The 17,632-nt window shown below is 41.7% G+C and overlaps 1 protein-coding gene across 3 annotated transcripts in view; it reads right to left on the bottom strand.

Moving 5' to 3' along the window:
• The window catches only part of PACS1 (phosphofurin acidic cluster sorting protein 1), a 115,110-nt gene extending 98,283 nt beyond the window's left edge, over positions 1-16,827 (bottom strand). Inside the window, exon 1 of one of the 3 annotated variants that reach the window (XM_019737688.2) lies at positions 16,090-16,827. In XM_019737688.2, coding sequence (XP_019593247.1) covers positions 16,090-16,439 — 350 coding nt within the window. In that variant the 5' untranslated portion in view covers positions 16,440-16,827. Of the gene's footprint in view, positions 1-6,957; positions 7,319-16,089 lie in introns of those variants that run through there. The other 2 variants (XM_019737689.2, XM_074336720.1) reach the window with 2 other exon arrangements.
• Positions 16,828-17,632: the final 805 nt, after the last annotated feature.

Genomic DNA, 17,632 nt, shown 5'->3' with positions numbered 1-17,632 from the left:
AAATTACAATTTTATTGGAAAGTGAGGTGATGGTGAAAAAGCCAATCTTCCAAATTTGGAATTCACCAGATAACATCCAAAGATTGTTTCTGAAACAAGTCTTGTAGAACAACTTAACTCTAAAACATATGCGTAATTTTGATTAAAAGTAAGTATGATGGGGCCGGCTCATAATACCAGCAGGGGCCAGGGAGCTGTGTCCTACACAACTAGATTGAGAAACGACGGCTTGAACGGAGTGGGGAGGTGGAAAAAGAGGGGGAAAAAACGTAAGTATGACAAGGAAAAAACTATTAGGGGGAAGTGGACTACTAAAAAATTAAAACTAGGGAGGAAAATTATCAAATGCTGAAAACCAAAATGCAATTAAAAAGAACATCTATCTATCTGTATCAGAAGCTGCATTCCAGAGGTACCACTAACTATGGAGACTTAAGGTTGTGGAAGGGAAATCACACTGAAATTCAGTATCTTACAAGTATCGAGCATATTCCATATCGAAATTGCACAGACAGTAGTACTCTTCCTCCCTTACAACTCACATTCCAAAATCTTATCACCTTTGTTATCCAGTAACAGGCCAGGTATTTCTCAACCATTGGCTGGAAGGCCAGGGTTATAGTGACTTAATATGAATGAGAATTTAATTATAATAATGTATCACCAATATTCACATGGAAACTTTCAATGAGGAACATAAAACTTGCTTCGATTTTACCATAATCCTTAAAGAAATGCTAAGCAGTAAGATGATGAAAGAAATGGAAAGTGAGTGGTTTAACTACTTTCATTTGAAAACCAGAATTAAGACAGGAACCCCAACAGTGTAGTACTCTTGTTGCCTTCCTATAAACAGACAAGCTTTTAGAAAATAGATGCCACTGGCCATAAATGAGTCATCTCTACAGTGGCCATGCTCAAAGAAGCCCAATGCAGGCAGCGCCTGTTTGGGAGGCTTCGTCTTGGTAATCATGCTTCAGTCCCGACAAAAAAGTTCATGAATCGACATCTATAGTAGCCTAAGACTTACAAAGCATCTATAAATTGTTTCATCTGTTCTTCCCAACAACCAGGAATAGTCAGCTAGACAGTTTTTATTTCTTTCCACTCTGATGAGAAGATCAAAGAGCAAATGGTAACTCACTCCAAATCACAGAGTTTTTGTTATTTAAAGGAAGGATTTAATTCTTCTGGCTCCAAGACCAGTGTTCAATTCACTCTACCAGTACATCTGCGCAACCAGAAAAGTCTGGGAAGATTCATTATTTGCTAATTTTTTAAAGTCTAGATTATAGATGGCAACATTTGAAACTCTTGGCTTACTTTAGGTCTCTTACCCAAACAAACAAAAAGTCAAACACACTTGAGGACATTCAAGCACACTGACATTTACAGACTAGAATAACTGTAGTAAAGGGAAAGTGTCTTTAACAGTGAGTCTCAATAGAGTAATGGTGGTGGTAATGTCTCTAGGGTGCTTTTTGGGTTGTCACAATGATTGGGGACTTCACTGACATTCAGTGGTGGAAAAACCAAGAATGCCAGACATCCTACAATCCACAATTCCTTTAAGTCCTGCGCAGTTAAGAAATGACTAGCTTTCTATGTGATTTCCAACCTTTTTGTAAGTGAAAACATTCTGCCTATAGGCAGAACCGGGTTTTTTAGGGCCTAAGCTTTATAGGATCCTCCATAAAAAAAAGTATACAAAATTACAATTACAAAATTCTAGGATTTAATTCTAATTCTAGGATGTAAAAATATCAAATATGTAGGACTACATCTAAATAAAGATATACAATACTTCTATGCTAAAGAGTGCAAAATCAATTAAAGAAGACCTAAATAAATGGAGGAACATATCACATCCATAAATTGAGACTCAATATTTTAAAGATTTCAATTTTCTCCAAATTAATCCAGAGTCAACACAATCCTAATTAAAATTCTCAAAACAAAAATTTTTTTTTAATTGAAAAATTGATTCTAAAATTTCTAAGGAAATGCAAAGATTAAATAGTAGTTGAGGCAATCATGAAGACACAAAGCTGAAGACTTAGACCCCCAGGGAACAGGCTTATTACAAAGATACAGTAATAGATAGGGCGACATCGGTGCAAACACCCACAAACTGATCAATGATACAAAACAGAAAATATAAAAATAAATCCACACGTAAACTGTCATGTGATTTATGATCAAGGTGACAATGCAGAGCAGTGGAAAAGAAATGATCTTTTAAATAAATGGCGCAGGGTTAATTGAATATCCATATGGGGAGAGCTGTATCTTAACCCCTCACTTCACACACAAATATCAATTCCAGATGTACTGTAGATCTACATGTGAAGGGTAAAACAATACAGCTTTTAGAAGGTAATATTAGAGAACATGATCTTGAAGCAGACTAAGATTTCTTAAACATGACATAAAAGGCACTAAATATAAAGAGGAAAACTGACAAATTGGACTAAATTAAGATTAAGAATTTCTGTTCATCCTAAGACACCATTAAAAGAGTAAAAAGGCAACCCCCAGAGTATGAGAAGGTATTTAGAAGAACTACAAGTCAATAAAAAACACAGACAACCCAACAGAAAAATGGGCAAATGCCTGAATAGACAATTCAGAAAAGAGCATATCCAGATGGCTGATAAGCTTTGATGAGCTTATGAAAAGGTACTCAACATTATGAGGGAAATGAAAATTTAAAACACTGGAGAAACCACTTTACCTCCCACCAGAATGACTAGCATGAAAAAGACAAAGAACACCAACTGTTGGTGGAGATGAGGTACAACTGGAACTCTCATCCATCACTAAGATGAACCCACGTAAACCCCACTATCCTGCAATTCCACCCGTTATAAACCCTCGAGAAATGAAATGAAATACACAAGAGTGCTTATATCCACCGACACACGACACACGTATAAGGTATAAGAACGTTCAAAGCAGCACTGTTCATAATAGCCCCAAACTGGAGAGCTCCCCAATGCCCATCACCAGCAGAATAGTCCGATAAATTGCGACATATCCACTCATAGAATACTAACTATACAATAAGAATATATGAAACAATGTAGATGAATCACACAAATATCAGGTTGAACAGAAGAAGTTCCGAGTAGACACAACAGTGTACACTGTATGAAGCACAAAAGCAGGCCAAACTAACTCACACTGTTAGAAGTGAGGGTACTAGTCACCTTTGGTGGGGGAAGAGGCAGTGATTAGAAGGGGACAAGGTAATGTTTTGGGGTGTTGGTAATGTTCTGTTTTCTGATATGTGGATATGTTGTTCGTAAAAATTCGTCAGCTATACTTACTACATGTGTACTTTTCTAAGTATGAATTATACTTTAATAAAAAGTTTTCTTAAGAACTTAGGTACAGGGGCATGGAAGTAGCCTGTGCACGTGAAGGGAGGGCCTTGAAGCTTAAGCTTCATTAGCTTCATAATAAATCTGCCTTTGGTTCTGCTGGACACATATGTACATAAATAAAAAGCAGTTTATAATGATCTAAGCTGAAAACTAAATAGATTTTACATAGAAATGTAACTATATTTTTCTCCATTTAATATACACTGAATTTTCCAGGACTTTAACTACTATGTAAATAGAGAAAAGGCTGTATTTTGTTTTGTGTAGAACTTGATGAAGATTTACTCACCATTCTAGAAAAACTGTATCACCGATGGCATTGCCACATATCATCTGATTCACCCATGCAATGCACCTGTATCAGTCTCTATTTATGGGTGTCATATTCAGAGATAAGCTATGTGTACCTGCAAGCACCTAACGGCTATGGTTTCTAATGTGCTGTAAACATTTGTAAATAAATGTCTTCTGAGAATTTACATTTAAAAATACATACTGTATTATGAACAGCCCTCCTTTTATTTTTTCCTTTATATTTACAATGAAGACGTTGTAGACATGTTGGTAAGCTTACTGTCTGGAAATTTCATTTCAGGACAGAAGAGGGGCCATTGAAAAGCAGTTACAAACCATTAGCCTATCAAAAGAACTGTAAAGGGAATTCTAATTCCTGAACTTGGTAACTTCTTTTATGCTAGTCACATTATCCAGATCACAAGTTAAGTAATATACTTATCTAAAATGTAAAAAAAAAAGGGAAAAAAATCATAGCCTACAGCATAAGACATAAAAGAGCAATTACCCAAATATATCCATCATAAATTTGATCTAGACATAGTGAGCAGAACAAGGGGGAAAGAAGAGTTCCAACTACATGATCTAACTGAGCCCTTTTCCTTTTAGATCAGTTAGACCCAATTTGGCATTCACAAGCGAAGGGCTCCATTATTTTTCTGTTCTCTTTCAAAAATAGCTCCGCCTTCAAGATTACACAAATTAGATCATTCTGCAGCAGGATTCCTCCTTACAGAGCAACTCCTAGGAAGCAGAGACAAGCTGTCTGCTGTAGCAAACTAGTCATTTAAAAAACCCCCAAAAACCCAGATGTTTTTTACTTTTCAGTTTCACTGGGTTAGTTACAAAGGATATGTGCTTAGTTATTAATGGCTTCTGCACTAGATCTCCCTCATCAAAAACCTAAGGATCACAGAGGAGATACCAGACCAAGCAATTATGACAGCAGAATAATTAGGGATGTTGAAAGTCAGCTGCTCCAATAGCTTCAGATAGCCTACAGCATAAAAATAATTTATCTGGATTTTTCACACAGTTGCCAATCTATGGATTATTCCATCATCCAGTAAATTCCCAAGGAAATTTATTCCCAATTAATTACAAATGGCAAAAGTAGAAACAAACTTCCTCAAGAGCTTTGAAGAGTTCTGTTACACAGATCTCGTTCTCACATGTCGTCACTTAAGAATGCTTATTTTCTGGCTCAAAACCCTCTATGGCTTCCCATCTCACTCGAGGTTAAAGCCAGAGTCCAACAATGGCCTACAAGATTTGGTCCTGTTTACTTCTGATTTTCTCTCCCATTACTCTCTGTCTGGCTCAGTTGGCTCCAGTCCACTGACCTCCTCTACGTTCCTGAAATCTACCAGTACTTGTGTTTTCCTCTCCTATAAATGTGCTCCACAAGGACTGCTCACCTTCTCTGAGGTCTTCTAGATTACCTTATTCAAAACTGTAACACTCTCTGCCCCTTACTCCACTTTCCCACTTTACTTTTACCCATCTGATATACCCTATCATTTGCTGCTCACCCGGCCCCTGGAAGGTAACCTGCAGGAGAGCTGGGATTTTGTCTGTTTTACCGACTGCTCTCTCCTCGGTGTCTAAAATGGTGACTGGCATTTGACATATGCTCATTAAGTATCTGCTGACTAAATGAAGTTACTCTTAGGTAGAGGAAGAGTTACACACTTATCCAAACCTACATGGTAAGATAAAACCAAATAAGAGACCAAAAAGTCAAAGCGTTTTTAATACCATTTTGCGCACATGGTTTTAAAGGAATTATAGCAACCTGATGACATTTTTCTCCAGATACATTCAAGAATAGAAGGAAATAATGGGCATCAAGCAAAACAAAAACAGAAACCCAAATAGAGCGTCATCCCAGTCATTTTTCTATAAAATCTTCTCTCAAATGGACTCAGATAAGATGCCGTCTCCCCACACTGAGACGTGGCGTTCATTTATCAGCGAGGCTGCCTGAGAAACAGGCCCTTCTGGAACATGAGTAAACACATCACTTGGCCTAAGTCCAAAGCATACCAAACTAATCTTGGGCCAAATCTTAGTTCAGAAGATCATCTCCCATTTCCTGCCCAGGTTTTTGTTTCTCCAATGAAATGATCCTGTCCTTTTTCTCCATGGAGAGAAAAATCAACCAAAAAGATTAATGCGCAATGTTTAATAATATTAAGCTATTCCTTTTAAAAAGTATTTTTTAAAGGAAAGATAGAGGGGATTATCTACAATAAAAACAAAGCAATATAACTGTATTACATACAGTTAATGAATAATTCTCCCCATTAAAGGCAAGGGCATAAACAATTTATCGCACATTTTGGTGTCAGAGAGGAAATACAATTAAATCCATTAATAGCCACAAGAGTTTTTATGTTCCCAGAGGACCTTGATTTCCAGAGTTGCTTATTCATTTTCAACCACAGCAAACACGGTGCATGGCAGAGATGACAGATGCTGCAGACTACTTTCCACATCTTTTAATTTTGATGACATAATTTTATTAAACAACAGACTTAAGGTAGATAACACTGCCACATTCCACTGGATATGAGCTGAAAGTGCCAACCAAAAACCCACCTGTGAAAACAATGTAAATGATGACTAATGTAAATCAGGTCTACCACAGGTCTACAAATATTACATCAACATAGTCATAGTTTCACTGACATTACCCCAAAATGTTAAGGTAATGATTTCTATGATGCTCAAATATCTTGAAACTATTTTGGTTCTCTTCGTAACATATCAACAAGGCAAAAAAAGGTATCCTTGCCTTTAAAAATAGGAAGAAAAGGGACTTGCCCAGAGCTAATCAAAACAAATTTAACTAAGTACTACATAACGGCTTTACTTACTAATCCACAATACTCCAACCCACACGTAAAATTCGACTTGGATCTCTAACTACACCTTCAACAGGGTTTCTAACCCCCTAAGACTTTAGAAGATGACACCCTGACCTCACCAGCAATCCTCCTCTTGGGAGCACAAACTAGATCAAGAGGTAAGCAGACCCTCTCTTCCTTGCCCTTAAAACACCCCAGCTGTGCCTCTCACGTTCTCACATTATACTGCCCATTACTCGCAGCCTCATAGTCAGAGCCCATTCATTCGTAACATATTTGAGTATCTGGTTCTTTAGCCCACGGTGTATTAGAAGCAACAAAGCAGAGAGAATGTATACTAACAGCCACAGACAAAAACAAAATAAAAACAGCAAACACCTGCGTTTAAAAGCTAGTTAGTTACGTACCAGTCTACACGCTTCGTGTTCACCATGAGGAGCCCATTCATTGTGCTGATCCACACTTGAGAAGAGGTTAAAGCTGTTTTGTATATTCTTAAGGAATAACCACAAACATATAAATGTATTTGTAGATTTCCAACCAAAATGGGAAAATAAAGGTAAAAATTAGCATATTTACAAAGATCCAAATGTTTAGTGATAGGCCTTAAATGTATTATCAGGTTTCTCTGGTAAAAGTACAGTTTTTCTATAGTTTGAGACATAAAAAGGAAAGCTGAAGAAGGCAAGAGAAAAAACATCAACTCCATCTAAACCCTCAATTTTCCTTGGAGTTGCACAGCGTTTAATGGTGATAAATGGCTAGCTATAAACCGGTTTAGTTGCTCCTCTGGCTGCCAAAACAGAGCTACAGAAGTCAGCAGGTAGAATAGGGAAGCTGTCAAGTCAAGTTGGCTCAAAACAAAGTTGTGGTTTGCAGGCGGGGCCGGCACCATCTCTTCCGTTCATATAAGCTGGCAGGATGTAGAAACAGGATCCCGACCCAGCCACTGCCTCAGAGAACCAAAATATTTTGCTTTGACTTTCTAGTCTATTAAGCTTGGGGTTTGGCAGGATCTGTGTCTAAAGCGAACTCAAGACCTTGTGATGATCCCACTGAGGAAGTCGGAAAATCAACAGTTGCCCTAATTCTAGAAAGAAAGCAGTTTTCCGAGGGGTGTGGAAGAAAGACAGAGAAGCTGGACTGGCAATACAATGACAACAGTAATAATAACAGCTAATATTTTTAAGTGTTTCCTATATGTCACATATGCACTGAACCTGTATTAATCTCATTTAATCCTCATAATAAATGAGGGTGGGGACAATTATTATGCCCATTTTACAGATAAGAAAATGGAAGCATCAGAAAAATTAAATAATTTGCCCAAATCACTCAAATGGTAAACAACAGAGTCAGGATTAAAATCCTGGCTACTGGCTCCAGAACTGATATCCACAGCCATTAAGCTTTGAAGCCTCTCACTATCCATAATTTGGTAAGAACAGCATTCTGTAATTCCCACATGATAAAGTCCAAAGCATTAAATATTATTCGTCAACTGTGAGAACCAGAAAGGGCTTGGGGAACACCAAGTTTAAACAGAGAAATGGCTGTGGTGTCTATTGTGAGTCATGAGACAAATCCCTGCTCCACCTGCCTCTAAGCTGCAGAGCCTTGCAAAAATGCCCCCACCTCACCTCCACTCACTGGGCCTTGACTTCTCCTTCTGGGAAAGGGATCTCAGTACCTGCCTCTGATGGTTACTGCAGCACACAGTAAATGCTCAGTCAGGGTCACTTCAATCAGGCATCAGCTCAAATGTCAGCTCACCTGAGGCCTTCCCCGACCACCCTTACCTAAAACAGCCCGTCCTCCAACACGCTCAACTCCCCATTCTGCCTTATGTTTCCTGACCTACTAACCAAAGATCTAACTATTTGTTTACTGTCTGTCTCCCTCCACTAGAATGTACACTCTGGGAGAGAATGGACTTTGTCAACCTGTTTGCTGCCGTTTTCCAGCACCTAGAGCAGTGCTTGGCACATGGAACTACTCAATAAATATTTGTTAAATGAGTGAATTGTGCATAATAGATTTCACTCAATAAACATTACAAATAAATCGGCACTGTTCATTCAACAAACATTTATTGAGCACCTATAAAGTAACTACATAAATGAACAGGATTATTTCAAATAATGATAACTAGTTGTTAAGGTTTATAAACTCCCAGAATGGACTGGGCAGGTGAGGGCAGCTTTCAAGGTGGCAGGTCAATGATGGCCTGAATGACACCCAGGAGCCAACCACACGATGATCTGACAACAGAGCAGCCAAGATAGAAGAGCAAGTGCAAAACCCGAAAGGCAGGAGCAACAGTGCCCAGGTCCAGCTTGCCTAGAGCCACTAAAAGATGAGGTCAAAGACACAGGAAGGGGTCACATCGTAAAGTATCCCTAAGTATGATGAAAAGTTATTTTATAGTGTCCCTTATTTCTCTTCACCCATTAGAATGCATATTTTATGAGACCAAAGATTTTGTTTGTGAGACCACATACCAGCTGGTCTATAAACGTTTGCTAACTGAATGAACTGAGAAGATTACAAAGCAGGGAGTGACATGATCTGATTTTCATTTTTAAACTATCACTCTGAACTGCTACCAGTGGTTACCTTCTAGGAGACCAGAGTAGCAGAGGAGGGGAAGCATTACAAACAGTAGAGTAAAATGTGTTTGAGAAGTACCGTAAAACAGAGAAACAGGAGAAAATAGCTACTCTCTAAATCTTGGAGCATTCGGTGTTCTAAAACAAGAGACAGAAAAAGGTAAGTGAGGAGGGATCAAATAAATGACAACTGATGTCCTAAGCTTTTTGTGTTTTCTAAACTATTTTTAAAAATTGCTACAAAGAATCTCTATCTCACCTATGAAAAAAAGAACAAAGGAAACTCAAAGACAGACACACACACACACACAAAATGCTTTCTCCAAAGCACTGTAAAGAAAAAATACCTCCTATATCTAAGCATTTCCTCACAGACAATTAATATGCCAATTATAACCAAAATGTTACCTGGGGCAAATCTTGCTCACAATAAGGTTTTGAGACCCAGAGTGTCATTTGGAGGAATTCTGCAGTCTACAAAGGGAGGAACAGGTATTATAGGCATCTACTTTTAAAACATCACTCCTTTCATATCTACCTAGATCTGCACTAAAAAAAAACAACAAAAAACAACAACCCACGGCAAAACACATACAGGGTAAATTACAGTGTAATTTCTAAGACGCACATCACACTTCTAAAATTTTTTGGTCAAAATAATCTATGGATATTACCTCGTGTCTATGCTAACAGAACTAAAAGTACTAAAAGCATGAATGAAACACAGGTTTACCTGGAAGTTCACAGGATCATGACTCCCACAGAGACAAGAGGAAGAAAGGTATTCAGGGTCAGAAACATTGGAAGCTAGAACTAAACTCAGATATTCTGACCATCAGTGTATTTTAAAAACATTACAGCCTAAAAGAATCTACCCAAAAACATGAAAGAAATAAATGTGTCATTATCAATATTACTTTATCACCTGTGCCTCACCATTCCCTCATGAGGAAGCAGTGGTCTAGAACATTCTCCAGTCACCATTTTTGCTATCAATAAAAATGAACAAGCAACTCTGGAACCAAGAAAGGTAGGTAATGAGTGGAGTAAAACTTTAGTCCCCCATGTCTTCATCCATTCAATCTGTGCTTTTTCTTATAGCTTTATTGTGATACAAAATTTGTAATGTTCACTATGAGGTGTGCAACCGAGTACACTCAGTATATATTTTTAAATGTATATTTTTTAAACTGGTCTTTTCTGTAATACATGTTTATTGTAGAAAGTCTAGAAATCACCTAATAACATATAAAGACAAAAATTAATACCATACATAATCCTACCATCTAAACACCATTTTGGAGTTAATGGCTCCAGGCGGTTTTCTCTACAGATATTGACTGAGACCTAAAACTGTGGGAAACAAATGGCAGAGAGTCACCAGGAAGCAAATTCCCTCCAGGAAGAAGGGAGCAGACTAGAAGATAATAACATTTAAAGTGCAAAACTAAAGAAAACTAATGCACCCTTGAAGTAGCGAAGAAAAGGGCATTTTAAAGTAATTTGGAAAATGATAAAAGTATTCAGTTTAAATGAACAAGCAAGCACAAACCATAAATATTAATACTACAAATGCCATACATAGGCAATTGTCTCTCTAAAACTAATAGAACTTTCTGTGGTCCTGGAAATGTTTTAGATCTGCCCTGTCCAACATGGAAGCCACTAGCCACATGAACTAGTTGACATGAAATGTGGCTAGTGCAACTAAGAAAGAGAATTTCAAATTTTATTCAATTTTAGTTAATTTTAATTTTAATAGCCACATGCAGCTAGTAGCTACTGTCCTGGACAGCACAGCTTTAAAGATAAAAGACGTAATTGAATGTCAAATGGAATGTTTTAAGGAAGTTGTTTTCTAGAAAATATATAAGCTAAGTAACAATGTATCATCATTTACTGGCCTTCTCTACTGTGTTACCCAAGGTAGAAGCCAGGTACAGGTCTGCCTAAGTGGCTCCCTGAGCTGTGACTAACTACAGCTATCTTTTGGTTTGTTAATAAGATTAAAGAGAATGCAGGTCCAGCAGACTTTCTAAGCAGACAATTGCCCTATGGATGGCAGTAAGAGGGAAGGAAATACTCTCAAGTTGGTTCCTAGGCACAACATCTTGGTCTTCTAAAACCCTCAGAGGCTATGCTGGTTATTTTTCTAACTAGGCCTAGAGAAGGGAGGATTCTGTCAGTGTTTGCCAATCTAGAACCAAACCACCTTGCTCAATTCCAGCCCAAATGGGCCTCTGAAAGCCGTTCTAAGATCAACTTCAAATTCTGTCTTTCCTCAAGAACCCGTAATACCACTCGGAACCCATGCTGGGGAAAGACCAATTCTTGCAATCATTCCCACAGCTACCTTGGTCTCCCAAAGTATTCCCAGAATGTGGCGCCAAGGATATAAGCCAAGCCAACTCCAAATTTCAGAGGACCCACTGAGCTTTCAAATCCTAGCCAAAACAGGACAAGGCCTCCTGGGGTGAAGTTGTGAAAAGACACAGCCCAAACATTTTCTGACCTGCACCTCCCTCATGCACACAGAGGTGAAACACTAACAGTAACAGTGGCAACTTACTGGCTCAGCGAAGAAACTGGAAAACAAGGTTAAAAAGAAATCACAAAACCCCTAATGTGTCCAAAAGATCTGTAAATCAATACATGTAAAACAGACTCTGTGAAAGTCATTCTTTCTGCCTTAAGGAATCTGAGCTTCCACAGGGACGATGGATAATATTACCCCGCCAGAGAGGCTATTCTATTACAACACTCACAATGTGAAGTTCAAATCTTCTAAGGTACAAACATGCTTTTAAGACTTTTAATGCTGGGGAAATTATAGAGATTTCACTAGGTCGCTCTTATTTGATCAACTACATTTACTTTAACTCTATCATATAAGTACTTTCTCCTGTGGATCTATCTATAGGTCTTGTTTAATATTTATCTTACGCATCTTAGAACGGACCATAAGTAAAAGTATTCCCCATCAATTGATGAAAACACTAAGGTGTGGCAGAGTTTGTCCTAGTACACAGTAAGAAAACAGAGCAATATGTCCTGGCTTGCCTTGTGCTTTTGTAGTTAGAGGGGCAACTGCCCCCACGCACCTTCATGAAACACGTCTATGGCAGGCCAGCCACGCCGACTTAGCCACGGACACCTCCTTCGGCTGTAACACCTGTACAGTAAGGCTTAAGTTCAGTACTCACTTTTTTTTTTATGTCATCTAAGGAGAAATGTGACTGATAATTACTGAACTCCTTCCCTAAATACACAGACAGATAAGAATATGTAAATGTGCTTTGTACTCAAAGAAAATGTGATATGGTTCATGAGTGATAACAGCAGAGCACATTTTGTCTCCTAATAGTTTTATGCCACTGAGGAAATGTTGTACACTTGTGAAATGTCATAATTTTTGTGCCTCTCCTACTTAAGCAATTCAAAAAGAAGAAAGAACATCAGGGAAACTCTCACCATACAAAGGCCTAAGAGAAGGGATTGATAATAAGACTCCAAAACCCTTTCTTTAACATCAAGCAACGCGCTACCTGGTGCCTACAATGGTGCCACAGCACTGTCCATACCATGGACCATAGTAGAGGAAGTACTACTTAGTATGGAAGGAAAACAATGCCGACTTCGAAAGCTGTGAATTTCATAAAGAACTGTGACAGGCCTACCTGCTCCTAACAGAATCACAAAAGCAACGCTATGTCCCAGTGATTACCTCTGGGCAGTGAGAACAGACAGAGGACTGGGGCTTTTTCCTTACACTTTCCATTTTTCTGTACTACTAGAATTTCTAATCATAGACATGTATTTATCTCTTTATTTAAAAAAAAATGCTGGCAAAATGGCAATGAATAGAATAACTTAGTTATTTTAAAGCCAACTACATGTATGCTCTTCATCCATAAGAAGTTAAAAAAAATTACAATGGATTCTGAGGGAATTTAGTGGATGTTAATAAGAACACACCAATATCTGAGGAACAACGACAATGCTATCTTTATTTAAATATCTAATAAAGGGAAAGGGATTATTTTTTTTCCTAAAGAAAATTATATTTCTATAGGGATCAAGAAAAGGAGCATGACCTCGCTACCACCTGACTTTTCAACTTTCCTCTCTGCACTAGGTAGAGGGTCACATTTTACGAGACTGAATCCCACAACATTGTTATGTACAGCTAACCTTAGATCCACAATCATGTTTACATTTATGTGTATACATCTCAGATGTTTGGGTCTCATTTGAGTTACACGAGACAAGAATGCTAATCCTAGAGTATGTGCAAATACAGAGTGCTGTGTACAGAGTGCAAGCTGCCAATATATTCTCAACATGAACAAGTACGCCAAGGAGACCTCAAATTAACCAGATGACTCTGATAATTCAAAGGGCCAATAGCAGGCCATTTTCTCCTCACAGGGTGTTAGTTTCCACCCTGCAGATAAAACAGCATGCTCCAAAGAGCACAAGTGTTCCACAAGGAGCTGGGAGGCACAGGGGTGACAGCTGAAAAACAAAGTCAGAGCAGGACAGCTGACAATCTCAGGGATTGGTCACTAGACATGACACACTGCATGCATGCTCCTGCAGGTGAAAACAAGCTAGCCTAAGTCTCACACCAAGTTAGCACAATAATTATCGATTTGATCAGGACGCCTGGCTATTTCTTGGGCTAATAACTTATTATGTGGACTTTTCAGTGACTAATGGGGCAGACCAAAAATCAACAGCCATCGGTGATTTTATTTATCCCCCCTCTGCTGCACAGTAGTGTCTTGCTAGTCGACTGGTGCCTTTTCAATCTAACAAGGTAAAGAAGGCAGCTGTCCAAATGTCATCAATCAAACACAGTGACAGATGTGAAGAAAGAATGGGCAAGCATATGTTACGAACACTGGAGCCATGTGGGAAGGTGCACAGTGCTTTTATGTTTGAAAAAGGTAAATGAGAATACTTCAGCTAGACATGAGCCTATGATACAAGAGAGAATCCTGTGCAGTACTAAGAGGAACAGCATCACATACGAAACACCCACTTGAGTTTGGTGTTGTGGTAGGGCGCTGGCCAAAGCAAACTAAACTAAGAGGCTCCTGATTCCCCTAAAGGAAGGACAGAAAAAAAGAAAAGTGTAAGTCAGTGAGGTCAATGTTGAAACAAAGGACATGAAGAGTAGAAGGGGGGTGGGAGGAATGAAAAACAACCTAATATTATCTAAAAAAGTTCCAGATGTATACCCCGCGAACAGCAATTCCACCCCTACATATAAAGACAACCAACAGAAACTTTCGCAGTGAGCACCAGGAGTCCTGGATAAAAATATTTACAGCATGATTGTTCATGCTCACAAAGAGGAAACAACCCAAATGTTCATCAAAAGGAAAATTATAACATTCCTACAATGAAATTCTATCCATTAGTGAAAATATTTAAACTACAGCTACCATGCAACTTACAGTAAGTGATGATTCTCACAAACTTAATGTTGAGTTAAAAAATACACAAAAACCAACACAATAAAATAGGTCACAGAACACATACAATACGATAGCATTTCCATAGACTTCAAAAACATTCAAAATTTAAAATTAGTGTTCACAGGTGCACATAGGTAATAAAACTAGTTTTAAGACAAGGGAAATGATAAACACACAATTCAGAATAGTGTTTACCTTTGTGGGGGAAAAAGGGGATGTGGTCCGGAAGGGGCACCCTGGAGGCTTCATCATAATGGATAATGCTCTATTTCTTAACCTGAGTCAAGTATACAGATGTACTGCACATCCTTTTTTTAATAGCCTATCTAGGATATATATATGTGTGTGTATATATATATATAAAATGTTGCATGTTGCATGCATGAAATAATTCAAAATAGAGAAAAAAAGAAAAATAGAATTGAGGGTGGAACCAGACAATGCTCCCTAACCCCCACTTACACATCCATCTGCCCAAGGCTGGGCTAACAGAGTTAAAAGTGAGCCCAAGACTCCAAGGCAACAGAATCAACTCAGAGGTGACAAAAAGATCACCTCCAGGCATTTCTCTGGGCTTACTGGGCAAAACCAGCTCTCGTGTCTACTCTAGGGGTAAACTGTAAGACACTGCATACTGTCCCCAAAGAGTTGAAAAAAGACTTCCTTGCCAATACAGAAACAGAAAATATCCCAAACTAGGGAAATTTTACCAACGGAAGGAAAGTCCCCAGATGGTGCCAATAGACAGGAATGGATTGAATTTAGGAAGAAGGCAGTAATTTTATGTAGCCCAGCAGGACTGGAGAATTTGTGACCATTTACTGGGGAGGAAGAAGCAGAGAAAAATACACTTGAAGACACACAAACTAGGACTTCTACAAGAGCGTAGAGACCAGGACAGAATGTGTGTGATCTGACGTCCAAATGATCATGTGTACTGAAGACTAACTACAGGCCCCAAGGGTTACTACATGGGCTTTACCTGGCAGAAGGTGATCGTCGAGTTTGGCACATGCCGAGTATATTGGGAAAGAATAGTATCAAGAGATCTATACCACATCTATGTAACATATGTACAGCCCACGGGCGCCGGCAAGGCCGGGAAAAGAATCTGTGACTTATGCAGGGAAACTGACCGCCAGGAAGGCCGGATTCGGTCAGTTCAACAAGAGAAGGCCCAGGGCTTGAAAATCCAGAAGGCCCCGCAAGGGGAGGGGAAGAGGGTGGTCCCGGCCACAGGCAGAAGGTGCGGCTGCCCGGAGAGGGCGGGGTCCCCGCAGAGGAGGAGTCCTGGGAGGCCTGGCAGGGACCAGGCCCCGCAGCCCGGGGGAATCTAGGGAGGAGGAGTCCCCTTGGGCGATGGGACAGGATGGAATGGAAAGGCGGGGGTCTGTCACAGCCCCAGCCGGGAGCCCCCGAGGGCCCAGCCCCCCCGCCCGCCGCTCACCTGGGCACGCAGCTGGACGAGCTTCGGTCCACCTCCCAGGTGGCGTAGAGGTTCATCTGCACGGGGGCGGGTGTGCGGCCTGGCCCCGGGCCGCCGGGAGGCGCGGAGCCCGAGGCCACCGCGACGGCCATGGAAGTGGAGGTGGATGAGGAGGAGGAGGAGGCGACCGCCGCTGAGGTGGACGAGGACGAAGTGGTGGCCTGGGCCAGCTTGGGGGGCGTTGGCTGCTGCGGCGTTGGCTGCTGTGGCGTTGGCTGCTGCTGCGGAGACTGGGCGACCCCAGAGCCCCGCTGGCCGCTCCCACCCCCGGCGCCTCCGGGACCACCGCCCGTCCCTCCGCGTTCCGCCATGGCCCGGCCGGGGGTGAGGGGCGCGGGCGTTACGGGGATCGAGGCGACCACAAGCGGACGCCCAGGCTTCTCCCCCAGCGGCGGCAGCGGCAGGGGCTCGACTCGTCTCCTCAGCCCGCCCGCCGGAGCGCGCGAGCGAGCGAGAAGCTGCACGCAGGCGCGGGGCCTCGCGACGCGCGGTCCTCGCGCTCGCCCGCCGCTGCCTGTTGCGGCTCGCGCCGCCAAGACACTGGGTGGGCGTGTCCGGGGAGGGGGCGGGGAGCCCGGGCTCGCGCCGGCCCCACCCAACGCCAAGGGGCGGGGCTCGCGCTCGCGGCCCCGGCGGGCCTGTGGGCGCGCGCCCCTTACTCTGGAAGAGGGGTCTGCGGCCCGCGCGTGCTCGGCTGGCTCCTCCCCTCAAATCCGCCGCGCGAGCTGCAGCCGGCCTGCCCGGTCCTCCCCTCCCCCCCGTCGTCCTCTCAGCGGCAGCGTCCCGGCCAGCGGAAATCCCGCTTTTCCGGGGCGCGGCCCCGGCCTGGAGGGGGGCTGCCGCGGGAGCGCGCCCTGGTCCCTTAGGGTCTGCTGAGCCCAAGCCCGGCTTCCGATCGTGGACCTGGCCCCCGCCCTGCAGCCCGCGGGTTTCTTCGCCAAGACCAACGAAGGAAGCGGTGGAGACCCAGCGGCCTGCCACTGCCACGGGTGCCAAAGTGCCGTGAAGTTTCCGCCCCTGCCTCTCTCCAGTGTAGGCTGGGGGCCTTAGGGACCTAGAGTCCAAAAGGCCCTTGGCATGGGTTAATTATAAAGCTAAGCCCTGGCCCATCGAGACCCAACCCTTTTCAGTCCCTGTGGTCCCGCTCTCCCAAAGAACCATTAGAATCCTAAGCCTGCCATCGCTGCCCGGTTTCTGCCCCTTGGAATGTTTTTCTGCGTCATCACTTACAAAGTATCTAAAATCCTATTCCTCCCCAAGCTTAGCTCAACTGCCACATCCTCCGTGGGACCTCCCACACTCCCCCCTCCAGAAACCATCTTGAAACCTGCACACTGACACCTCAGTTTAGGTACACTTATAGCAACACTAGTGGGACAGCAGCCGTATGTGACTCATCTTCCCAGCGCTGAGCAAATGCCTTTTGGACTCAGCAGTCCAACCTAGTCTAGCCTGTCAGGAAGACTTCTCCCCATGGGGGACTAGATCCTGGAGAAATCAAGCC

The sequence above is a fragment of the Rhinolophus sinicus genome, linkage group LG06 (genome assembly GCF_036562045.2).
Source record: "Rhinolophus sinicus isolate RSC01 linkage group LG06, ASM3656204v1, whole genome shotgun sequence".
In the NCBI taxonomy this organism is placed as follows: Eukaryota; Metazoa; Chordata; class Mammalia; order Chiroptera; family Rhinolophidae; genus Rhinolophus; species Rhinolophus sinicus.
Note: the sequence above shows the minus strand (reverse complement) of the source record. Positions and strands in the feature narration are given on the sequence as shown.